At 44.2% G+C, this 22,127-nt stretch overlaps 1 protein-coding gene across 1 annotated transcript in view; it reads right to left on the reverse strand.

Moving 5' to 3' along the window:
• Positions 1-21,902, reverse strand: part of LOC137874582 (NACHT and WD repeat domain-containing protein 2) — a 43,830-nt gene extending 21,928 nt beyond the window's left edge. Inside the window, exons 1-4 of the mRNA XM_068713343.1 lie at positions 21,763-21,902; positions 20,576-20,744; positions 11,803-11,891; positions 1,567-1,683 (exon numbers count right to left, since the gene is read on the reverse strand). Coding sequence (XP_068569444.1) covers positions 1,567-1,683; positions 11,803-11,891; positions 20,576-20,744; positions 21,763-21,777 — 390 coding nt within the window. The 5' untranslated portion in view covers positions 21,778-21,902. The remainder of the gene's footprint in view (positions 1-1,566; positions 1,684-11,802; positions 11,892-20,575; positions 20,745-21,762) is intronic.
• Positions 21,903-22,127: the final 225 nt, after the last annotated feature.

Genomic DNA, 22,127 nt, shown 5'->3' on the forward strand with positions numbered 1-22,127 from the left:
ACGGTTTGCTATATCTGCTCCGGGCGCAGAGGAGACTCCGATTTCAAGCCAAATGTGGGATCATCCAATGTTTTGATGTCGCTTCGTGGAACTGCAACTAACTGCCCAACTTCACCAAGGTAAGTTCCTACATTTCCTGCGCGCGCTGACACATGTGACCATTGGCTCCGTTGTTTTGTGTGCTTGGTGATATCAGAAGTTGGGCTCCTTTTCATTACTTTTCTGCCGGCTGTGGGTGATGTAATAGCTTTGCTTGGCTGGTAATTTTTGGTACAATCTCTGTTGTGTGGAGTGTGTTATGATGTTATTTATATAGTGGAAAAATACTAGTTTTCACAAAGTAAGCTTCACTCAACGTCCGTATAATAGCCGTTTCTGGAGCTAATGTTGCAATACTGCACTTAGTAGTGTCCACATACTCCGCTGAGGTTGTTCGCTCGCGAGGACTGATGAGTTTGGAGCCTTGATGCTGAATGTCAGCTTTGAATGCACTTTGTTTCATGTCAAATAGGGAAAAAAACATGTTTTTTAAGTCCTGGAAATGAGCTAGAATGACTCATTAAGCTGCATGTGTTTTGCAGTGAAAAGTGTGTTTGTGTGAGAGCGAGAAAGACAAAACAACTTGTGAATGAGAGAGGAAGGACGGAGCAGTGCATGCAGGGTGGAAGAAGAAGAAAACACCAGACTCAGACTGGGGAAAGAGATTAGGTTCCCTGGAGAACTGGGCTCCTGTCCCTACCCATAATGCATTATATCTCCCTGTGATCTCTCACCTCAATTTCAACCTCTAGAAACTGATCTGTCCCATTTGAATAATTCACCATCAATTCCTCCTCACGTCTTTTTCCCCCCTCTTCCCTCCTATCTTCGTCCTTTTCTTTCTTTGTGCCCGACTCTTTTTTTTAAATTTTTTTTTTTACGCAGCCTAAAATTATATGAAAAAGATCCCTCAAATGTCAGCCGTAATTATCCGTCATGCCACTCTCTCTCCCCCCCTTGCACAGGTCTTCACATAACTCATTCATACAAATGTAATTTTAGCTTTGCATGGACTTTCAGTATTTCCAATAAGCCTGCCCAAGATAAGATACTTTCTTCTCGTTTTATTCATGTTTTGTGAAGTTGTTTCAATATTGCTGCTGATTTTAGTTTTTTTTTTTTGTCACCATTAGGTGCTCAATCAACTTTTATCAAAAAACTGCACGTGTTGAAAAGCGAGATAAAGCAGGATTCTCCATCGTATATTTATCCACTGTCGACAGAATAGAGACAGAAGAAGGGACTTCAAAAGCTGCTGATGTTCAAGCGTCATTTTTTGAATTGCGCCCGTGCAATTTGATTTCACTTTTACAAGGTAGTTCCACACAGCTATTAGATCTTCAAAAGCAAACAGCCTGGGAACAATCCGGCTTTAATGCCATATCAGAGCCGTGTAATGAGATGGAGAGGGACACACTGATTTTAGAGGATTTTCCGGATGCACAGCGATGTGATAAAATCCCCACAGTTAAATAAAACCCATTACATTTCAAACTGAAACCTGTGTGTAGCTGCTGCAATACTTACAACAAAACATGGTCCCGCTGAGGTCTTAAGACATTCCTCCAGGAGTTTCATCCTGAGCCGCTGCAGCTCCGGACTGTCCCACTCCTCTGGGTCCGCGCCCCAGTACAGGTCCACCACCTGACGACACATAAACATGGGCCAAGAGTTACTGGACCAATTCAATGTAGTCATTCTTGCAGAATATTTCTCCTTTTCTAAATAGAAAAGCTTTTCTTGCTATTCTTACTATAGACGAGGTAAAATTTGAAATAGCCCAACTACCATCGTCAACGCTAAAAGGAAAAAGAACAAAAACAGTGAAGCAGAGAAGCGCTGCATTTAAGGGAATTTGAGAAGAAATATGATGCCAAGTTTTGGGTTTTACTATAGTATAATGAAACAAAAGCTCAAATGGGATTACCGTTTCTTTTACTGACTTACACACACATGCGTGCACACACCACTCTGAGCATCTGAGGCCAGCAGGGAGGAGTGACACACATACACATGATGCCACAGAGATGGGGGGGGGGGCTCCCTTAACACATTTTGTCACACGGTTTGGCAGCTCAGACATTTCCAACTGTAAAACCACGGAGAAAGGTGAGGAAACGCATCACGCTGCTGCAGCCTCCTGGGGCGCTGACAGTGATAGGGGACTGACATGTGGCTTACAATAAGATGCATTATAGGCTCTGGTTTTCAGTCCTTTTTTTTAAAATAAATAATGTGCATCGTGGCATTAGTCTTCTCTTCTTCTCATCGATTCTGCTAGCACTCCCTGGTGGCGGTGTTTGTGGAGTAAAAAGTAGCAAGGAGGGGGGAGATGAGGTGGAGCCAAAGTTATTCTGCAGCCCTGTTCCTTCATGCTCTGCTGCTCACCAGACTAGCTAGCTCAAATGAGTTCAGCCTGGCACAATGACTGACACATCCGCAGTGTGGCAGAGAACAGCAGTGACTGGCAGCCCCGCATAACCGGGATGGCACTGAAACTGAGAGTGTGGGACTTGACAGTCGGGGAGATATTGTCCTCTCCCATTATTGGCGGAGCAGCAGGAGTGCTGGAGCTGCACCTCGGCTCATCTGCTTGACGGTTGTTGTGCATCTGTGAGCAGCTGTGTTGCTGTGGAAGGAGACAGCTTTCAACTAGCTGCCTCCGGCTGCAACTAACACATATCTTCATTAGCAATTATTCCAGTAGCAACCAACCTTTTTGCCTGTAACGCCTTAAACCAAAGCTATGGATACGTTTATCGACGATAGCGTGATTAAACTTCCATTACAGACGACAAGCAAATACTAGAAAGTGCATATTTATTTGATTTCTGTTCAGAATTGTGTGTCAACCAGGCGACAACCTCCGGTTCTGCTGAGTGAAGAAGATGCGGAAGTGTCTTAAAATGCATTCTCTCTACTGACTCCTCTTTTAGCAAAAAGAAGTCAGATTGTATAGAAGTCTATGAGAAAATGACTCTACTTCTCACTTGATTTGTTCCCTCAGTAAACATTGTGAACATGAGTTTATGGTCTCAATTGCTAGTTTCAAGTCTTCTTCAATACAGCGTGATGTTCATTTTGTAAATTATGGTCCAATTAGAGTCAAATGGACCATAAAGCAGAGTATGCTTTAGGGCGGGCTTATTGTGATTGACTGCCGCTACCAGAGTAGCTGTCAATCCACCGCCATCCAAATATAGTAATTTCCGTTCATCGGTTACTAAAAAAATAACATGGCGACGACTGTATTCCAAGATGGCGATTGCGAAATCGCTGAGGCTTCATAATGGCAGTCCACAAACCAATGGGTGACGTCCAGACCACTTCTTATATACAGTCTATGGTTGCAACCGCTTTAAGGGGGTCCTGGATCATATATTCTATTTTTATTAATAAATTTCTACCTTTTTCTATGATCGTTAAGTCTAACGAGGCCCAAAGATATTCAATTTGTAATTATTTCCATTCTAAATATTTATTCAGATGATGTAAAACAGAGAGAAGGCACCCGTTTTCACATTTGAGAGGCTAGAACCAGAGAATGTTTGGGATTTCTTGCCTAATTAATGACTTAAAAAGATTCGTTGGTTGTTGAAGTTTTGGGAGATTTATTTTCTGTAGACAGACCAATTGTTTTAAAAGTCCTTCTATGAGAGAGATAAATGGATGTGGGGTAAAAAACTTTATAACAAGGCTGATAGTTACAAGCCCCCTTTCTATTATCTGAACCACCAAAGGCTTTTACTTAGGAAAACAACTCTCCCACTCACACACACACACACATGATAAGCATCCCTCACTGATGTGGAAAACTCATTGCTCGGCACATCAGTCATTGCGTATCAGTGTCACTAATCTACTTCCAACTTCCAACGCACATGTGTGGGAGACTGCAGTCGGCCGTGTGTTGACTGAGCGGATGAGGGGGGGGGGATAAAATGAGATGAGCGCCCCCCCGATTGTGATCGGGTTTCTACTGGGTTTCAGCGGGTGATTGGAAGGATGCAAGGTAATTAAAAGCTAAATGAAAACATCTATTACCTGTGTGCATGTAAGTAGGGGGGGATACACTGATTGCATTTTCCCCACCACCGGCTGCGCTTCACTGGAGTATGGATGAAGGAGGAAAGGGGAGAAACAGTCGAGGAGGGTATATCCTAAATAGGCAAGGACACATGAATTACGTTAAATATCTGGACGGGGGATTTTAGATGAGGACTCCTGTGGGACTGGCTTTGGCTGGAACTGCTTCACAGTTTCCTTGTGTCTTCTCGCATGCCAACTTCTCCTTTGTCTTCGCTGCTCCTCTCTCTGATTATGTTCCCTCTCCCCCACTCTTTCTCCCTCTCTTCCACTAAACTATATAGTAGTGGGGGCGGCGTTGGTTACGCAAGAGCCGAAGCAGCTTCTACTAAGAAGCTTTCTAATGCCCTTGGAAGGCATTTGCCCGTGGCGGGTCAAGTGCAGGAGAAACCTTTTTTTTTTTTTTTTTTTATTTATTGAATGTTAGACTATTAGACTTTGGGATTACGCCCAAGATGCCGAGGAAGAAAGGGCATGAATTCAGGCGGGAAAAAAGGCGGAAAAACCCCACCAACCGGAAGACTCGGGGAAAAAGAAAACAACAACCGTAAAAATAGATGCGGTGCCAACATAAATATATCTTAAGCTTTCTACTGCAGGCATTTTTTATCAGGAACATGTAGTAAATCTCTAAGAATGTTTGATGAATACAGCTTTAAAGATGCTCAAGGAAATTGCAGAGTTAAGCAGCAAATCCATGGCCAAATATAACATTTCTGCAGTGATATGAAATGCATATAAAACTGAGTTTAACAAAACAGGCACAGACAGATCGCAGGGATCTGAGACTTTAATGTTAGATCTCTTAATGCTATGTTTTACTTTGCTTATTTCAATAGTCTGCCTGCTTTTGATAAGAGGTCAATTTTCACTTCATGAATCTAATAGAGTTGATTGAGGTCGCCAATGATGAGAGCCGAGAGGAAATTTCACATGCATGCCTTCGAGAAAATCTGTCAAGCTCTGACACACCGGGGTAATTACAGTGCGGTGTTTCAGGCATTGCAGCTCAACCACAGCAAGTTAAGGTTAAGAGCCGGTCAAAGACATGAGGTAGCCTACAGCAATGCGATCACATGACTTGAGGTGGCTATAATGAGGCTCCAGCAGAGGAGGGAGCAGACCTTTTTTAATAAAACTACTCAGGGAGATGCATTTTTCATGGCAGAAGATGCCTGACTCTATGGCTGGCAATGCCCTTTACATAAAAGCACATTTGGGTTTTTTAGAAGAGCTTTAGGAACAGCATTCTTAAAGGGGAACTATGCCTATTTTCAAAATTCATACATGTTTATGTTATGGTCTAAGAGTGCTAATACTCGTAAGTGAGCTAATAATGTCTGGCATTTTTTTTTTTTTTTTAACAATGGCTGACTCTCGGGGTGTTCTTTGAGAAAATTAACATCAGTGGACCCAGATTAGTCGACCCCTACACACCTGATAGCAAAATTAAGCATCATGGTAAAGAGAAATTGAGGGCGTATACATCTTTGGATGCCTTTTAACTATCCTGCAGAAAATGTTGCTATTCCAGCATTGACAGCAGCTGGAAATGAACCCAAAAAAGTCAGTCAGATATCTCAATATCGGCGAAGCGTTTCAGAGATGGAGAGAAAATGTTGCTAATATTTTAGCCTCTGCTAACCGCAGCCAAAGGCTCACGACTGCAGCAACGGTTAGCAGAAGGCTAAACCATTAGCAACACTTTCTCTGAATCTCTCTAATGGTTTAGCTTTCTGTGTGAGCGGCGAGCTCACCGCTGCTGCGTAGCAGCCGTGATGCTAGCTAGCAGAACGCTCAGCTAAACTATTAGCAACATTTTCTCTCCATCTGTGAAGCGCTTCGACAATATCGCAGCTCGCTAGAGCCTCAAATCATAGTTCTGTCATCTCAAAGGTATGCTGGAGCCATACTCCTACGGTTTCGGCCCCCAACAACACAGCAAGATCTATGTGTAATTAACTTTAGCCCACTACTCTGAGGTGATTCATGTTTGCCTCCAGTCTTTCCTTTGTTTTGCCTCCAGCTAACACAGTGATGTAATCATGACATCGGCACCAAAAAGGTCTGCATTGGTGGGGTTCTGTTTCAGGACTGAGAAGACTGAAATAGATTAAAGCTCATTTGGGTATACGAAAGAAAAGCAACATTCTGTGGCTAAATGGGAGCAGACACAACTTGGAAGCTCCACAAACCAATAACTACATCGGCAAGGAAAAACTAATCACAACACTAGAACCGATGCGGGTGTGTTGCGAAATAGTAAGCGAAGCATTCATTTTTGCTCGCCAGCAGGTCCACGCCGCAGTGATCGAGTATAAATCGACTTCTTTTTGATTGCAAACATTCGCAAAGCACACTCCTCTTCAAGGAGACTCGGAGAGCGACCCCCACGTATAATAATGTCGGAAAGTTCAAGAAAAGACTTAAAATTCAATTGTTCCCATTTTGTCTGCAGCTAAAATTGATCTTTATACTTTGATTTTGCTGTCAGACTTTTCTTAAAATTCATGGGAGCGTATATTATGAGTAGAGTTGAAGTGTCAACACAGCTTCTATTACATATTCTCATCTCGCTGCTGCCCTATAGCTCAACCATTGAGGAAAATTCTTCAGTCACCAAAAAACTGTTAATTGAAAACGGACAACAGGCTTCTTTTTTTTTTGCATCTGAACCATACACACCTTGCACACTCCTGACAGCACATGCTGTACTTGGGAACCGGTTCCTTTGAGTCTATTAATTTCATTTCCTGCCGTATATCATTTGGCTAAAATCCCTTTTTTTCCCCCAGCCGATGAGTTAACTGCAGACCAGAGTGCAAAAGAAGTGTCTCTTAGTCAACCTGGCCACCGGGTGAAAGAAGGCTGAACTGAGCTAAGACGTCTCGAGGGCCAGAAGTGTGGGTGAAAAAGTGTAGGTGTTACTAGAAGCCACTCAAAATAAAGGAGAACTATTCTGCATTTTACGATTATTCATCTCTCAATATACTAACAATCTTATTAAATCAAGTCTCCATGTTTTGGATGAAAACACTTTGTCATGATTTCATGTGTTTTTTGTTTTTTTTATCCCAGGCCTATCTGTCCATCAAATGTCACAAAAATATGCTCATATTTTCTGAGATATCCTGCTGACAACGGATAAACTGACAGGGGTGAAAATATAATCATCATGGTGACAGTAATAGGAATGAGTAGCTCTCCCATGGGGTTTTTACAAGTACAGCGTAGCTGAAACCTCAGAGGCATTTCAATATTTGATTTTTGATTATCTTTGCTGTGGAGGCAGTTGGCATGTTGATGTGTTTCCGTGGACTGAACGGAGAAAACAACAGTCTCTGAGGTGGAGAGTGAATGGAGATGATGGCCGACTGCCAAGAAGTGAAAGGAGCAGACTGGGAGAAGAATGAGAGACACAAATTGAGCAGAATGGCATCAGGTAAACCGACGGAAGAGTCTTGAATACGTCATGCTTTGAACGGTTTCTCCAGATGTTTTTCACCCTTTTGAATTATCAATCGGAAAACACAAAAAATATATAGTTAGACTTGAGATTTCCTCCTCTTCAACACCTTTTGTGTACCATTTTCTTCAGATGGTTAATTTGTGCTTCTTGAAAAAGTATGATTTCAATAAAAAAAACAACTATAAGATAATAAGCATGTTCACAAAATATACATTTTACTTTTTATTTTCACCAAGCTATTCCATTTTTAAGTGGGTGACATATTCTAAAAGCATTGTCCTTTTTGACAAAGCTAAATTGACAGACGTATTCCCGCTTTTTAAAAGTTCAAGCATAATGGACTACATGAAGAGGCTTTTTTATTTTATTTTAAATCGTCTTGAAATGTCATCTCACCCCTCATTTCGCCTCCCATCTTGCTGCTTGTGTTGTGAGTTGTAAAAAAACCGTCGGAGTGACAGCCGTTGAACAGAATCTCACAGCCGTGGCTGAGAAACTTTTATTATAATTGCACCGTGTCTGACTGTGCGCGACGGACCGAGAGTTTGGCAACCGCGGTCCGACCACATTATTTACAGCGCTGCTTCCAGTAAACCCCGAGATTCATTTTAACTCCTGCGTGTGGGCGGAGGTGATTCCATTGTAACAAGATGATTTATGAAGAGATGGAAGATGGGTTCAGATAATGGGAGAGCTGGGATTTAAAAAACCAGATGAGAAAGTGACAGTCAAGCATGTGCACAGCCATAATGACTGGACTGGGGGTTGAGACTATAAACCGGGTAGTAACTGTGGTGGATCAAACCAGAGGTTGTGATTGTTGGAACAGTGGAAAGACTATCAGACTGTTTTTGGCGAGTTTTATTTTGTTTCTTTGGAGGTGGAATGTTTTACTTTGAGCTGACAAGGCAAACTTGAATAAAGAAGGTGTACAGTTGTTTTTTCTGTATCAGTAAAAAAAGCAAAGAGAACTTGTGGAACTCAGAAAACATCGACAATCAACGGTTGCTGGACCGACAGTGTTCGGTTGCAAAATTTGAACATATCGCCTAGCCCTCATGGAACCGAGACAAAATGTAACGAATATAAGCTTAAAAATAAATAAAAGTTTAAACTTTTTTTTTTACTCTGGGATGTAGTTTTAGCTGAACTTCACCAAAACCAGCTTAATGAGCTGTGCCGATGTCGGGTACGCCACAAATAGATTTGGAAAGGAAACAACATGCTCCGTCTAAAACCAAACTCTCTTCACAGTTATGTGAGCGTGCTGCAAACAAAGTGATTGATGAATAACTTTATCAATACGAACAATTGGACACTAGTTTGGTTTCCAGTGCACAGCGACAAACAACGACAGAGACGTGAGTCACACAGGTGGCAGCAGACCACATATGAAAGACGAATGCATATTCCATGTTGCTCAGGAGCCTTCAAAACCACTGAATAATACAAACAAATGTATTTATCACACATACACACAAAAAAACCTGAATATAAACAAATAAATTAATATTCAAAGAAAGAGACGCAAACCAATCCAAAGTAAACCTGAGAATAATTAGATCCGATGCAAAATATGGTCCAAAAAAAGACGGGTCCAATTAACAAGCAGCCATGGTCGACAGGGCAGTAATTAGTTTCACGTTCGCACTCTCTGCCTCGCATCAAAAACACACTTTCCTCTTAAAATGATTAGAATGCAGCATACGTCTCACCATCGTCTCCATTCAGGTGTTAGGCCCAAGATAAGAGTCGATACAGCAGGACCCTACCTCATTCAATTAAAGTTAACCAGGACCCCTTAGCTGGGGTCCAGTTTTGTGTTCTGAGACCGAATAAAGGGGTGATGACCAGCTGAGCTCGGGTGAAATCCACCGATGGATGTCTTAATAATAACACTATAAGAATGAAGCCGCATTGGGGCAAGCGTCGCACACACCAGCAGTAATCTGGTGTGCTTACAGACGTGCTGAAACCTTGTCTGACCCTGATCTTTATGCGTGTCTGTTTTGTGTAATGTGTACAGTTAGCATACACAAATGGTACATCGCGGCTGATCCCAGCTGCTGTGCGCTGACTGAATGAGGACGCGGCCCTCAGCACCCCCCCCCCGGGGCTGGATTTTCCATGCCCTCTTTCCTCCCCTCCATCCATCCCTCTCTCCATCTCCTGCGATCCCTCTCCATCCTCTTAAGGGAGCGTTCTGGATGGAAACTGAGCCAAGTGATGAGGGACCGGGGAGAATTGGGTTTTATCAGCTTGGCATATGTGTGTCAGTGTGTGCCAGCGGATGTGTGTGAGAGACGGGAGTGTGTGTGTGTGTGTGTGTGTGTGTGTGTGTGTGTGTGTGAAAGGGGAGGCGGGAATCGCACATAAATTACAAATCAAAGCGAACGATGAATGCAAACTAGAAAAAAAACCTGATCTACTCCGGCTTCAACATAGCATAGGTAAACAGCGTACGGGACTCGTAACCAAAATGTTAACTTGCACGTACTAGTACGAGTTATTATCGAGCCCAAGTAAGCTGTGGTTTCAGCCAAGGTGCCAACTCTCACTTTGCGTGGGTGGGGATGAGGAGTTGGGGGGGGGGGGGTCGGATAGAGGAAGAGGAGGAGGGAGAGTAAGTGAGTCATAGTATAAACTCCCAGGCCCTCTGCATAATCATCTCAGCTCACGCTTCGTCACAGCGAGCTGAATCACCAGACAGACACGTGGCCACAGATACCGGAGCCAAAAAACCGTCTCCGCCTGGCTCCTCTCGCATTATCTCGCACTTCTCTGCCACACGCAGACATTTGAGGGACTCAGCAACGGCTGTGAGATCTCCCTGTCTGGTTACCGCGCGTCTTTGACCCCTTTTGACTTTATATAGTTGGAGCTGTTCGTCGGATGGTAAACGGCTCCTCCCATTCACCGGAGCATTTCAGCCGGATGCTTGTGAAACAACAGGAACGTCGGTTTAAAGTTTATTTAAACCAACCAAATTTCTACGGCGGGGGGTCGTCAGTCTGGTTTTGGTTCCCTCCCACTAGCGTGGATAAGCTTCACAAAAAGATAATTACATGCGTAACATGACACAGCAATTCCTGCTGCTTGGTGCAAGAATGTACCGATTTTTATGTCCCCAGTCGTGGTCATATTGCTACTGCTAGTGCATCCAGTATAGTAAGTAAAAACCAGACTAATACAGTTAACATTCAACTTGTGCGCAGCAAGCAAGAGAATATTTATGGATTTCTTTATTTAACCTTAAGCAAAAAAAAACAACCCTCATCACACTGGACCCTTCACTACTCCTTCTCATCTCATTCCAAGTCCTCCAATCAGGCCGCCATTATAAGAACACTCTGTCTACAGATTAATATATTCAAAAACTGATTCAGTCCGACTGCCATTAGGACCGAGTATTCAAACACATGGACATATTTGCACATTGCTATTTCCTGTAAAACCGGTACTGTTTGTGTGTTTTACCGTATATATGTGTAATTTGTGTTTTTGCCACAGCAAAGACACGTTTCCACTGCTGGAAAAACTGAACCCGAACTCTGTCAAGGACCAGCCCTGTGTTCTAAACACTGTTGTCTTAAGTCTCGTTAAAACATCTTTTTGCTGCTTTGTGCTCGGAGCTGTTTTACGATCCAAACATTCTTAGCATGAAATGAGAATTAGCCGCGGACACCCTGCTGATTACGGCTTTGTAAAAACAATTCGGGGGTCACTGACGTCCCCTCATCGCAAGGAAATCTCCTCCAATCCTTCGAGGAACAATCTGTGGCAGAAATCTCTCCCTGACTCGAGGGCTCCCCTGCATTTGTTAAACAAACAAACAAACCTCTGATAGCAATCTTTCCGTGTACAGTGATGCTGATTTGCAATGCAAATGATCTTGATCAGTGGACACCACAGGGAGAAATGCTGCAGCTCTCTGACAACAACAAAGGGAAGGCCCTCGCATCATGCTGCCTTATCCGAAGCTCGATTTGTGCCAGCCTTCGCTGATGGAAGCCTTATCTTCGCTGGCCTTCTGTCCGCTTAAAGGGACCGAGACCTCTGCATGCTGCTCTGGGACCCCTCCAGGCCGTGTGTCAGCCATGGAGTACATTTGAAGGCACTTAACAGTCAGTATTGGCAAACTAGAGAAGGAAAGAAATAAAAATCAAAGGAAAAATCTCGGTGGAAAAAAGGGGAATGCAGTCGGTTACCTGGAATTCAATGCCATAGTTCTCCCTGCAGAAGTCTCGTAGTTTGGGGTACACGTGCTCTTTCAGTGCGTTCCTCTCCGCCTCTGTGTCTGGAGACAAAAGAAGTAGAACATGTTTCGTTAACAAGTACCAAAAAAACAACTTGTGCATACAGAGCTAGAGCCAGGGGACAATTAGCTTAGCGTAACATAGAGACGAGAAGCAGAGCTTGTCTGACTCTCTCTTAAAGATGCTGAATCCGAAATTCAGAGCCTATTGTCTCCACGCGGCTCTCAACATGGCGGCGGCTCGCAGCTAACTGTGCTAACGGCACGAACAACGGTGCTTCCATGATGACGACGACGTTGTCCGTTGTGATGGCGCTATCGGCTGTAAACGCTGGATGAGCGGTCACGCTCACGTGCACTAACATGCACTAAAAGACAGGTAAACAAAGCGCAGAGAAGCTCGGATTACAACGCGGGGGGAGAGTGATGTCATTCTCTGCTTGCTCCACTTTATCTTTTACACGCTGCTACATTAATGCTCTGAATATCACAGAGAAAATAGATAGACATGTTTAAAACAAATACACCTACTAATACTGATATTCTCATGTAGTTCTCTGAAAGGTAGCAAATAATTGTATTTCGGAAAATTGTATAGATATCTTCAGACCAGATCTGATCTTTGAAGGTCTTTGTCAGGGTTGAAAGCAGAAAGAAATACTCCAGATCAACCTTTTTGCACATTCATGTGTATTTTAATTGGACAGCTGGGACAACAGGTGAATAAAGAGGCATTTTTTTTTAAATTTCTGCTTGATCAACACATGGATTTATCAACTATTCACCTCTAATATAACGTCATTAACGTCAGCCTAATATCAATGTTTATGTAGATAATTATTCAACATGCAACCCGTTTTTACACCCATAACAAAACTAGGATTACCTCGGAGAGCCGCAGACAGCAGCAGTCCCCGACACACACTGTTGAAGAACGTGCGATTATGCAGCATTACAAAGGCAGTGATCATATTGGACAGTCGCAGAGTGAGTGCCCACGGCTTCTTGTTGTGTCCCACTTTCTTTCCTCCCGTCCTCTCTCTTTCACTGTCTTCCAAATGGTTACTGTAATGTATTTGGACAGGCCCAGTCTCCCCCCCCCCCCCCCCCCCCCCTCTCTTTCTGAAGGGTGTGGACGGATAGTTAAAAACAGAACATGCCCGACAGAGAGAGAGACAGAGAGAGAGAAGAGGCCTGTGTGACCAAGAAGCTGCCTCGCGAATGCACGCGCACACGGGGGGGGGAACACACATGGCGGACGCCGCGCAAAACAGTCGCTCAGCCGCTAACCGTGTCATACGCAGCGTGAGCAGAAGAGCCCACAATTTTTTGTCTGACGAATCTTTCCCTCGTCTATCTTTAGCAAAGGCTTTAGGCCCTGACCGCGCACATATATCCGCCCACAGCTACCCGAGCGAAATGTCAAGTCAAAACTCAACGGCTGTGATAGTATGCAAATGAAATAAATGGCATCAGTGGAGCGCTCATCTAATTCCATCCCATGCATTACAGTCAATCCATTATATCTTACAGTGACGTGGGCGACGTCGTAGTTTGTGGTATTTTTTTTGGGACTAAACCTGCTTTGGAAGTGTTTTGAAAGGTGGCGCGATGCAAATCCGCATGTTGCTGTTTTGGGTCTCGATGTGACCCGACAGACTAAACTGTGTTGTTATTTGTATTGTGCTGATAACTGTAAGACGCCTCTCCCTCTTTCTCTCTCTGTCTCTCTTTTTTTTTTTTTGTGGGATGATGATGAGTTATGGCAGCCTGACGTATGTGTGTGTGTGTGTGTGTGTGTGTGTGTGTGTGTGTGTGTGTGTGTGTGTGTGTGTGTTGTGCACACACCCACATGCAAAGGAACAAAGACTGGATGTTGCAATTCGCCCTCTTTCTCTCGCTGTGTGTGTCCCTCCCTCCAATTTTCCAATCTGTTTATTTCAATAGTGCCGACCAATCTATCTTTCCTTTCAGATTTGTCCTGTCAGCTCTTTGTTTTGTCTTTCACACTTCCTTTTTCTTTTCTCTCCTCCTCCCTCGCCCTTTCGAGAACACATGGGCTGTAGATTTAACATAGAAATAAAGTGAAATGTCGCTTCCTTCTTTCCTTTTTATACTCGATACAAGGGCTGCTGCTAACAGTGCTTTTCATTTTCCAACCATTGTTTAGTCTGAAAAGGTGATACAAGTGATAAATGACCATTAGAATTCCAAAGTGTCCACGATGACGTCTTCAAAATGCTTGTTTTGTCCAACCTACATTCCAAACCCAAATATATGCAATGAATCCTCAAATCCTCACATTTGGAAAAACTGCAACCAGAGATTGTTGGGCTTTTTTTTTTTTTTTTGTTGCATGATGAATGATTTAATCCTCAAAAAAATCATCCTAGCAGTACACATTACTACAGTAGCATGTTGATAACGAGCCAAATAAGCTTCACCAAATGCTGACATTGCTTCAGCTGGTCCTTCATTGCTCTAGATAGCGGTCGTCATCAACTGTCTCGTCAAACGAGGCTCTGACAAAGCAATCGCTCCGCTCTCCTCAACACTCCGGAGGCACTTTGTATGCACAGCAGCTTAGAGATCTCTGATTAAGAGAGAGGGAGAAGTCAACAAGACAAGTGTCTCGGCAAATAGACCGAACGCTGTAACACGGTGGTCATCCGCATCGACACGGATGCTACAATGTGTGTGTGTGTGTGTGTGTGTGTGTGTGTGTGTGTGTGTGTGTGTGGTGCTTAAAGGGTTAGTTCATCAGATGGCTAACCTTTTTAACATTGAGCTTATTAGCTAGACTGGATAATCATTGGAGAAGATATTTGTAATTATAATTTGAGTATATTTTCATGCATCAGGGATGTTATTAGTTTAGATCGGCAGCCCGTTGAAACCGGTTGGTTGTCAGCTGATCGATCATGTTCGGTGACGTTCGGTATCCAAATTTATTGCAGGTCAAAGTTACACACATGATGGTTTTACAGTGCATTTACTTGCGTTTTATAGACTAAACAATTATTTAAGTGATCAAAAAAGAGATCAATCGATAATAATCTTTTGTTGCAGCCCTAGATCAGATTCAGCCCCTAACCTGCGGCATGTCATTGTCTCTCTCACACTTGTCTGATCAAATGCAGCATCTCATCACCGCATATTTCTCCATAGAGCATAAATATCTTAAGACATCTTTGTACAATACATCGGAATAGACCACACAAGACCCCAAAAACAATGCAAGCAAAGCTTATTTCTTTTCCGGTTTTACGGCAAGAGCCCTTGCTCAAATCCTTAAAGGTCACGTCGCTCAGTGTGGCACGCAAACTCTCCCATGTGCAGACCTGATGCTGAACCGCAATTATGCAAACGCGCAGTCAGTGAGCAAATCGATACCGAATGACCTGGAAGATGCTCAAGGCAAATTGTTGCTGTGTAAATCAGCCATCCGTAAAGGCCAGATGTCCCGGCGCTTCCCGAGCGCAGGGAGACCCTCGTGTTGTATCAGAATACCACTGAATCACGGTGAGGGAAATCCACTGGAGGTCTTTGTGCCACCATCCACAGTAAATCCTGGTGCTATTGGACTGGATGCAACAGTGATGGGGTGTTCCCTGTTTCTCTGCCAGTAACCTAAAATGTGTATGATTAAATAGAGATCCAGTGTTGCTCTACCCAACATAAAGATGTGCTGTAACAAGTTCATTGGGCAACATCTGTGCTGGCAGCTGTTGCCTTGGGAACAGCCTTAATGCCGGGAACACGCTACACGTTTTACAGCCCCAATTATAGCCGGCCACGATGACTGACTCTCAAGACTCTGTCACCATGGACTCCTCATGCTATCTTGTAGATTGAAGATTCCAATCTCTTGCCTCCTGACATAATCTCACGCTAGTCGGGCGGTCCAATCAGCCGCGATTCTATCAAACATGTTAGATTTACTGTCAAATTTAATGGTATCGGCACGTCCTCAGTATCGGCTGACGAGGGCTTTAAAATGAAATATCGGCATCGGGCAAATATGATTATTTCCTCTTGTATGGCTTATATGTAAGGATGGGAACCGAAACCCGGCATTATAGATCCCAGGGCTGTGGTGTGTTGGTGTGAATGGGTCAGTTCGTGGTGGCACTTTGCACGGTAGCCCCTGCAATTGCTGCGATAACAAGCACAGCACCTAAGCTCGGCTAGAAGTGAATTCTTGGTGCAGATGACATGGAGTGTTAAAGCGCTTCGAGTGGTCGTAAGACTAGAAAGGCGCTATACCAGTAAAAGTCCATTTACCATCCATGTAACTGTTAAAGCTTAGTTTGCCACAGATTCTTGTGAGCGTGGCTGCTGGCTGAGACTAAACCGCCCCTCCTCCCTCCACCGGCGGCACCTCCAGGCAGTGAATCACATCAGCGGAGGGGAGGACATAGGACAGAGGACGGGATGAAGGACTGATATTGACTGATGTCTTCTTCATTCTCTCTAAACTTCACTCGGTATTATTTTCTTTTTTTTTTTGACAGTTTCCAGTGAGTGCACGGAAAGGGACTTTGCTGTCGTAAACATTTCTGTTGCTGCTCAGGACATGTTCCATACAAAATGAAGATGGCGTGTTTTACATGTAACCTAAGTTGCAGTAATTTGTCTTGTTTTGCCCAGTGGATGTGTACATTGTGAAAAGCGTTGTGTTTCATATCTGCATCTGCCGGTGGGCCGTCACCGTAACAAAGTAAAAGATATAGTGATCTATACTTTTGATGTAGCAACATTTTAATGAGCAAAACTAAAGAAAACTGTGTTTGGCAAGACTTTAAAAGTCGTTAAAAATAGTGAGAGGCTTCAAAAATGAATATCTCTTCCAGGAAGACATTGAATGAAACATTTAATGGAAGTTACTGGTAAGATTTTGTTCATTTTCAATCTCAATTATCAGCATTAAGCCTCCAAACTCTCCCCAGTAGAGCCCTTGATGTGCACATAAAATAAAATTCCCATTAGTTACAAACCACTTGCTTTCTCAAGGTTAATTATGTTGGTTATAAGTGGATAAGCACGATGTCATTTTATTCAGGTGTATCCAGCGGGCTGCTTGCTATCGTTGCAATCATTCCCTGATGAGATATTTTTTTTTACAGTATGTTCCACGAAATGGTTCAAACACCCAGGGAGTTGGACGAGTGTGTGAGGGCAAGTGCTGAAATTGTCGAAACGATGTCCTCGGGGGGGGGGGGGGGGGGGTGCAGGATTGTTCCCTAGCACTCTGAGAGAGAGAGGTCACTGAAAGCTGCTGCCAAACTAGCCCGAGTGAGATTTCTCTCTCCCTTCAGAAGAAGAGCGAGGGGGTCAGGAGGCCAGGACGACACAAGGGGGAGACGGAAACAAGCCAACAAACGCGTCGTAAAAACGTGAACGGGAACCCAAAAAAAAACAGCCCCTGAAAAGCAATATCATTAAACAAAAAGCCAAAAAACTGTATTTTCCCAGCGGTCCTCTCTCCCTCTGTCCGCCTTTCCACCCCTCCCACTCTCTCCATTGTTCCCTTTCACCAGACTCGATTCAAAAAAAGTGGATGATTACAGAGAGAGAGAGAGAGAGAGAGATTCTTAAAGTAAAGAGACCACTGAATCGAGGAAATCGGAGCTAAAAACACAAACTGAAAAAAAGATAAATAGAGTAAATTGGAACCGTGGGAATAATTGTAGGGGTGAATTGTGATGAGATTGGTGGTATCCGTGGTGACATGCTTTAGCCTTGATGACGGGTAGATGATGTCATGCACCGCATCCCTGAGACCTCGCGCTTTCATCAACTTTCAACAGCTTAAGTGATAGCTTGCATACAAGTAGCTGCCTATTGCACACAACCGATGCTCAGGTGACTACAGCAAGGTAATGGAGTTGTCCCGATATGCTTATATGGATCCCTACGACTGAACACACACACACACACACACACACACACACACACACACAATATTGACAGAGGAGACAGGCTGCATAATGCACCGAGCGGTTCACACAAACACAAAAATAAATCATGTTAGGTTTTTCTCTGGTTTGTTGTTGTTGCTGCCGTCTGGCTACTGGCAAGAGCAGATATCGGGGGTTTTAATTGATAGACTGTGGACACACACACACACACACACACACACACACACAGAGAGGGAGATTCACCTACCTGAGCCAAGAACTTGAGTGTTTCATTAACATCATGGAAGGAGAATGTAAATCCACTCAAATTAGTTGTTCAGCTTACATTTTGGCAAACACTCTGGAATACTTACATACTCTATGTCACTGTATTCGTGGAGTGAGCCTCCTATTGTAGCATCTGCACGCTGTGCTGATAACTCAAACTACTCTCTTCTCTCAGCTTCCTCTGAGGAAGACAATGTACTTCTTCTAAATGATTGTTAAAGAGGCTTATGCTCATGCTGGTCTATTTTTTTGCTCTCCGAGCCGATTCGATAATAACCACAATGATGGCAGAGAATGAATAAAAAACGACTAAAGTTAAGCTCCAAACGGCGAGTTGTTGCGCAGCTGTGGCCGGTTGGGACACGGTTTCATGGACGTAATACGCAAAAATAGATATTCGAATATGAAACATATGCAGTTTTTAGGAAAGAATACTCAAACGTCATGTTTGGCCAATTTTGTGAGACAACAGACCCAGACACAGAGCAGCAGAATATCGCTTGTTGCAGAAAACGTGTCATACAAACACAGGACTTTCATCCAGGAGGCCGCTGTTCGTGTTCCGTGCATAACTAAAAGTGAACTTTTGACATACTGTCACGTCACTCGTTAGTCACGTCACTCGTTAGTCACGTGACTTGTTTGTGACGCGAGTTGTTGGAGGGTCACGTTAACATCAACCATGTCGTTTGTTTTTGCCTCAACCGAACTTCCTGAGAAGACGGAAGTTTATTCGGAAAATGAAATTAAACTGACACGCCTTCTCTGTACTTCCAAAACTGACACTAGAGGGGTTCTTAGAACGTCATATCGTAGCGTCGGTATTTGACGAGTTGGGAGTGGGAACGTGTGGCCTTAGTCGGATGGCTACGGTGAAATCTAAATGAAAAAACGTTGGACTGGAATGCCAAAAGGGTGACGCTGAAGCAGAGAGGGGCTCTCTTATTGTCACTGGGTACCATCAGAATGGGAATCGTATCCATTGGAGCCATGTTATTGATTGCCTGTCTGATTTGACCACATTATACAGTTACAGTAAGGTGACTGCTGTTAAATAAGTGCATGGACAGCCCCCTCTAGTGAACATGGAGAAACAGGTTTTGCAGCAGGACTGAGGGCCGACCTGGGCCACAGTTGTGAGTAAACGGTATTTCATCATGTGCGTGTTGATGCAGAAGGGAGGCTTTTGCAAATGTGATTTGACCAAAGCTGGAGAATCAACAGTGTTTCTGCGCCATTGCTGAAGCAAGACAGTGTGTGTGTGTGTGTGTGTGTGTGTGTGTGTGTGTGTGTGTGTGTGTGTGTGTGTGTGTATCTATGTGGCTTCATTACAAAAAACGATGGCACTGGATACCAACACCTCGCTTCACTGGAAACAGCAGCTCAAAATTAGCTCATTTTCACAGCTCGGGCTCAGATGTGTGTCTTTCCATTTGTGCCGACGGTGTGAAAAGAACTAGGAATAGCCCCCCCCCCCACCTCATCCTTTTTCCATCCACGTGTAGCATGGAGCGTTAAATTTGTGCTGTGGCGGGATGGTCTGAACGACTGAGCTACAGGTGGATAAACGGCGGCAGACGTTTTCGCCATCTACTGCGGGCCGTAATCCGAGGTCAATTCATTCATTTTTTGGGGGTTCACAGCAATTTGCTCGGTGAGGGCAAACAAATGACAGTGATCTATCGACGAGAGCAGCCTCCTTTTTTTTTTAATTCTGGCAATGCCGTCCTTCTCTCTCTCCCTTCCCCTCTCGTAGCCTACTCTACTTCCCTTGCCTTGTTTACTCCAGTTTTACTGAGCCTATTTTTACCCCCTTGCCCAGAGGGCATATTCAAATACAGAGCTGCAACATGGGTGTCTCCCTCACGACCCAACTGTCTTGCACTCTGCTCACACCGTGCGCTCTTGTGTCGAGAGCAATCCCTTGTTTGGTCGAGATGGAATAATTCATGGACCATCTTTATTTATTTTTTGCCAGGTTGTAACCTAATTTTAGATATTTTTTCCAGTTGTTCTAGGGTTAAGTGGATCATATGTCGCAGCTCAATGCCCATAAATAGACTCCACCTGAATCTGAGAACCTTGGTTTTTCCATCAAAATAAGCCTGAGTGGCTCACGAGATCACATGCTTGGAAACTGTTTCATGTCCTGATGCATTGACCTTCTACTTTACTGTGCTTGAGTACATTTTTAAAGCCCTAATAGGTGATAGCTGCAATTTTTTTTTTTTTTTTGGGGGGGGGATTATTTCTCAAAATCTGTCAAAACAAGTAAGACTTTATGATCTATGATACTTAACAATATTAATTTCCACTGCAAAGAAATCAACTAAAATGTCTTAAAAAAAAGCCCAATGGGTATAATCTTTTTTTCATGTTTCTAAAATGAGTCACAACATTAAAAACGGTGTCTTGTGGAATGTGAGGGTCTGCAGGCTTGAAGAAGAGTGTGTAGGATGGGAGGGAGGGAGATGAGAGGGAGGGTGTGTGTGTGTGTGTGTGTGTGTGTGTGGGTGGGGGGGTGACACACTGACTTACCGTCGGGGTTGGCACAGATGAAGACCCGGACGCTGCGGCCGGTGGGGACGTGGTGCGGCAGGGCGTTGATGTTGCCGCTGATGGCCGCCTTGCGCAGCGCCGACTCCCGCGGGCAGGGCTGCCTGCTCCCCACTCCCGACGGCCACATGGGGGGCGACTTCCAGCGTGGCTGCGCACACGCACGCACGCACACACACACACACGCACAGAAGGAAGGGTTCACGTTAGCGCGGCCAGGGGCGCACATGGCCAGACGTGCATGCTTTACGCGCATGATCCATCCACACGCACACACACATGGGGCGTTAATTATGGCAGAGGCGTGGGCCTGCATATAATGGCTTTTTAATTTGCCGCCAACTTTGGACACATTTACCGGCATTAACTTAATTCCCGGGGACACAAATGCGCCTGTGGGACTTTCCAAAACGCATTTCGTTATTTGATCATTTTGTGTAATAGTGCACTTTGAAAGATGTATCAACTTCATCTTTTTTTTCCCACATGAAACGTTCACGCATTTTTGGGATACTTTACTCCAGGCTCAAGCGTTACAATACCTTGCCATATACTCATAACGCCCATGCCACACATACACACAAATAAGTTTAGATGGATCTGCCGAATCTTCTCCAAAACACAGATATGACATCGAATGTGATCCGTGTTGCATTCGTGTAATAGGGGGATATAGTAATAACACTAGGATATTACGCGCAGCCTACTACCGTCATGGTGCATGCGTAATTTGTATACATGTCCTTGGACGCATTCCTGAATTGTCATGCCACTGTGGGACAAACGGACAAACAGTACGAGACGACACACAACTCGGAATAGACGAGCAAGGCAAGCATCAGTCGTATTCCCACCCCGGAGAAGATGCTTGTAAAGGCGAATAACCGCAAAGATTGGGTTATTCCGCCAGGAGCAGATGTCAAGTCGCTGGTTTTCCGGAGTTGGTCTATCCTGAAACCTTTTGTTTCAAAGACGGAAAACCTCGAAAAAGACAACAAAAAGCGGTGGGGAAGTTGGGTAGTCCACTACAGAACACTACATGAAATCCTCTGAAAGCAGAAAAATCACAGAGGCACAGCATCCACAGAGAGGGAGAGAGAGAGAGAGGACTTGACTACTGGTGATGCTGGAGACGGGCACAACAACAGGACACACTTCTTGTTGCTCACATTCATTCGCTTCATTTTGTGGCTTCCGAAAATATCCAGGCGTCGAGGACCGTAAAAGGAAGGTAAAAACGCCCATTAGAGTTTCTGCGGCCGAGAGGCGACGCCGGGAGACGGTGAAACGGACGCCGTGGGTCGGAGGGCTCCCCTTGGCATCCTGCTGTCTCTACGAGCCGACCGAGCTCTGAGAGACGGGAGAGTGTGCGTGAAGCTGGGCAAAATAAAAGCGCGACCGCCGGATGGCTTTTTCAAAATAAAACAGCATTTTCAGCATAAAGATTGCTACCCCCTCACACTGGATGCTAGGACAGCACTGTCGTGAAAACAACAAAAGCCTCTCACTGTTTCCTTAGTTTGAACATAAAAAA

The sequence above is a fragment of the Cebidichthys violaceus genome, unplaced genomic scaffold (assembly GCF_023349555.1).
Source record: "Cebidichthys violaceus isolate CVI_PGR_0920_01 unplaced genomic scaffold, fCebVio1.0.p SCAF_19, whole genome shotgun sequence".
In the NCBI taxonomy this organism is placed as follows: domain Eukaryota; kingdom Metazoa; phylum Chordata; class Actinopteri; order Perciformes; family Stichaeidae; genus Cebidichthys; species Cebidichthys violaceus.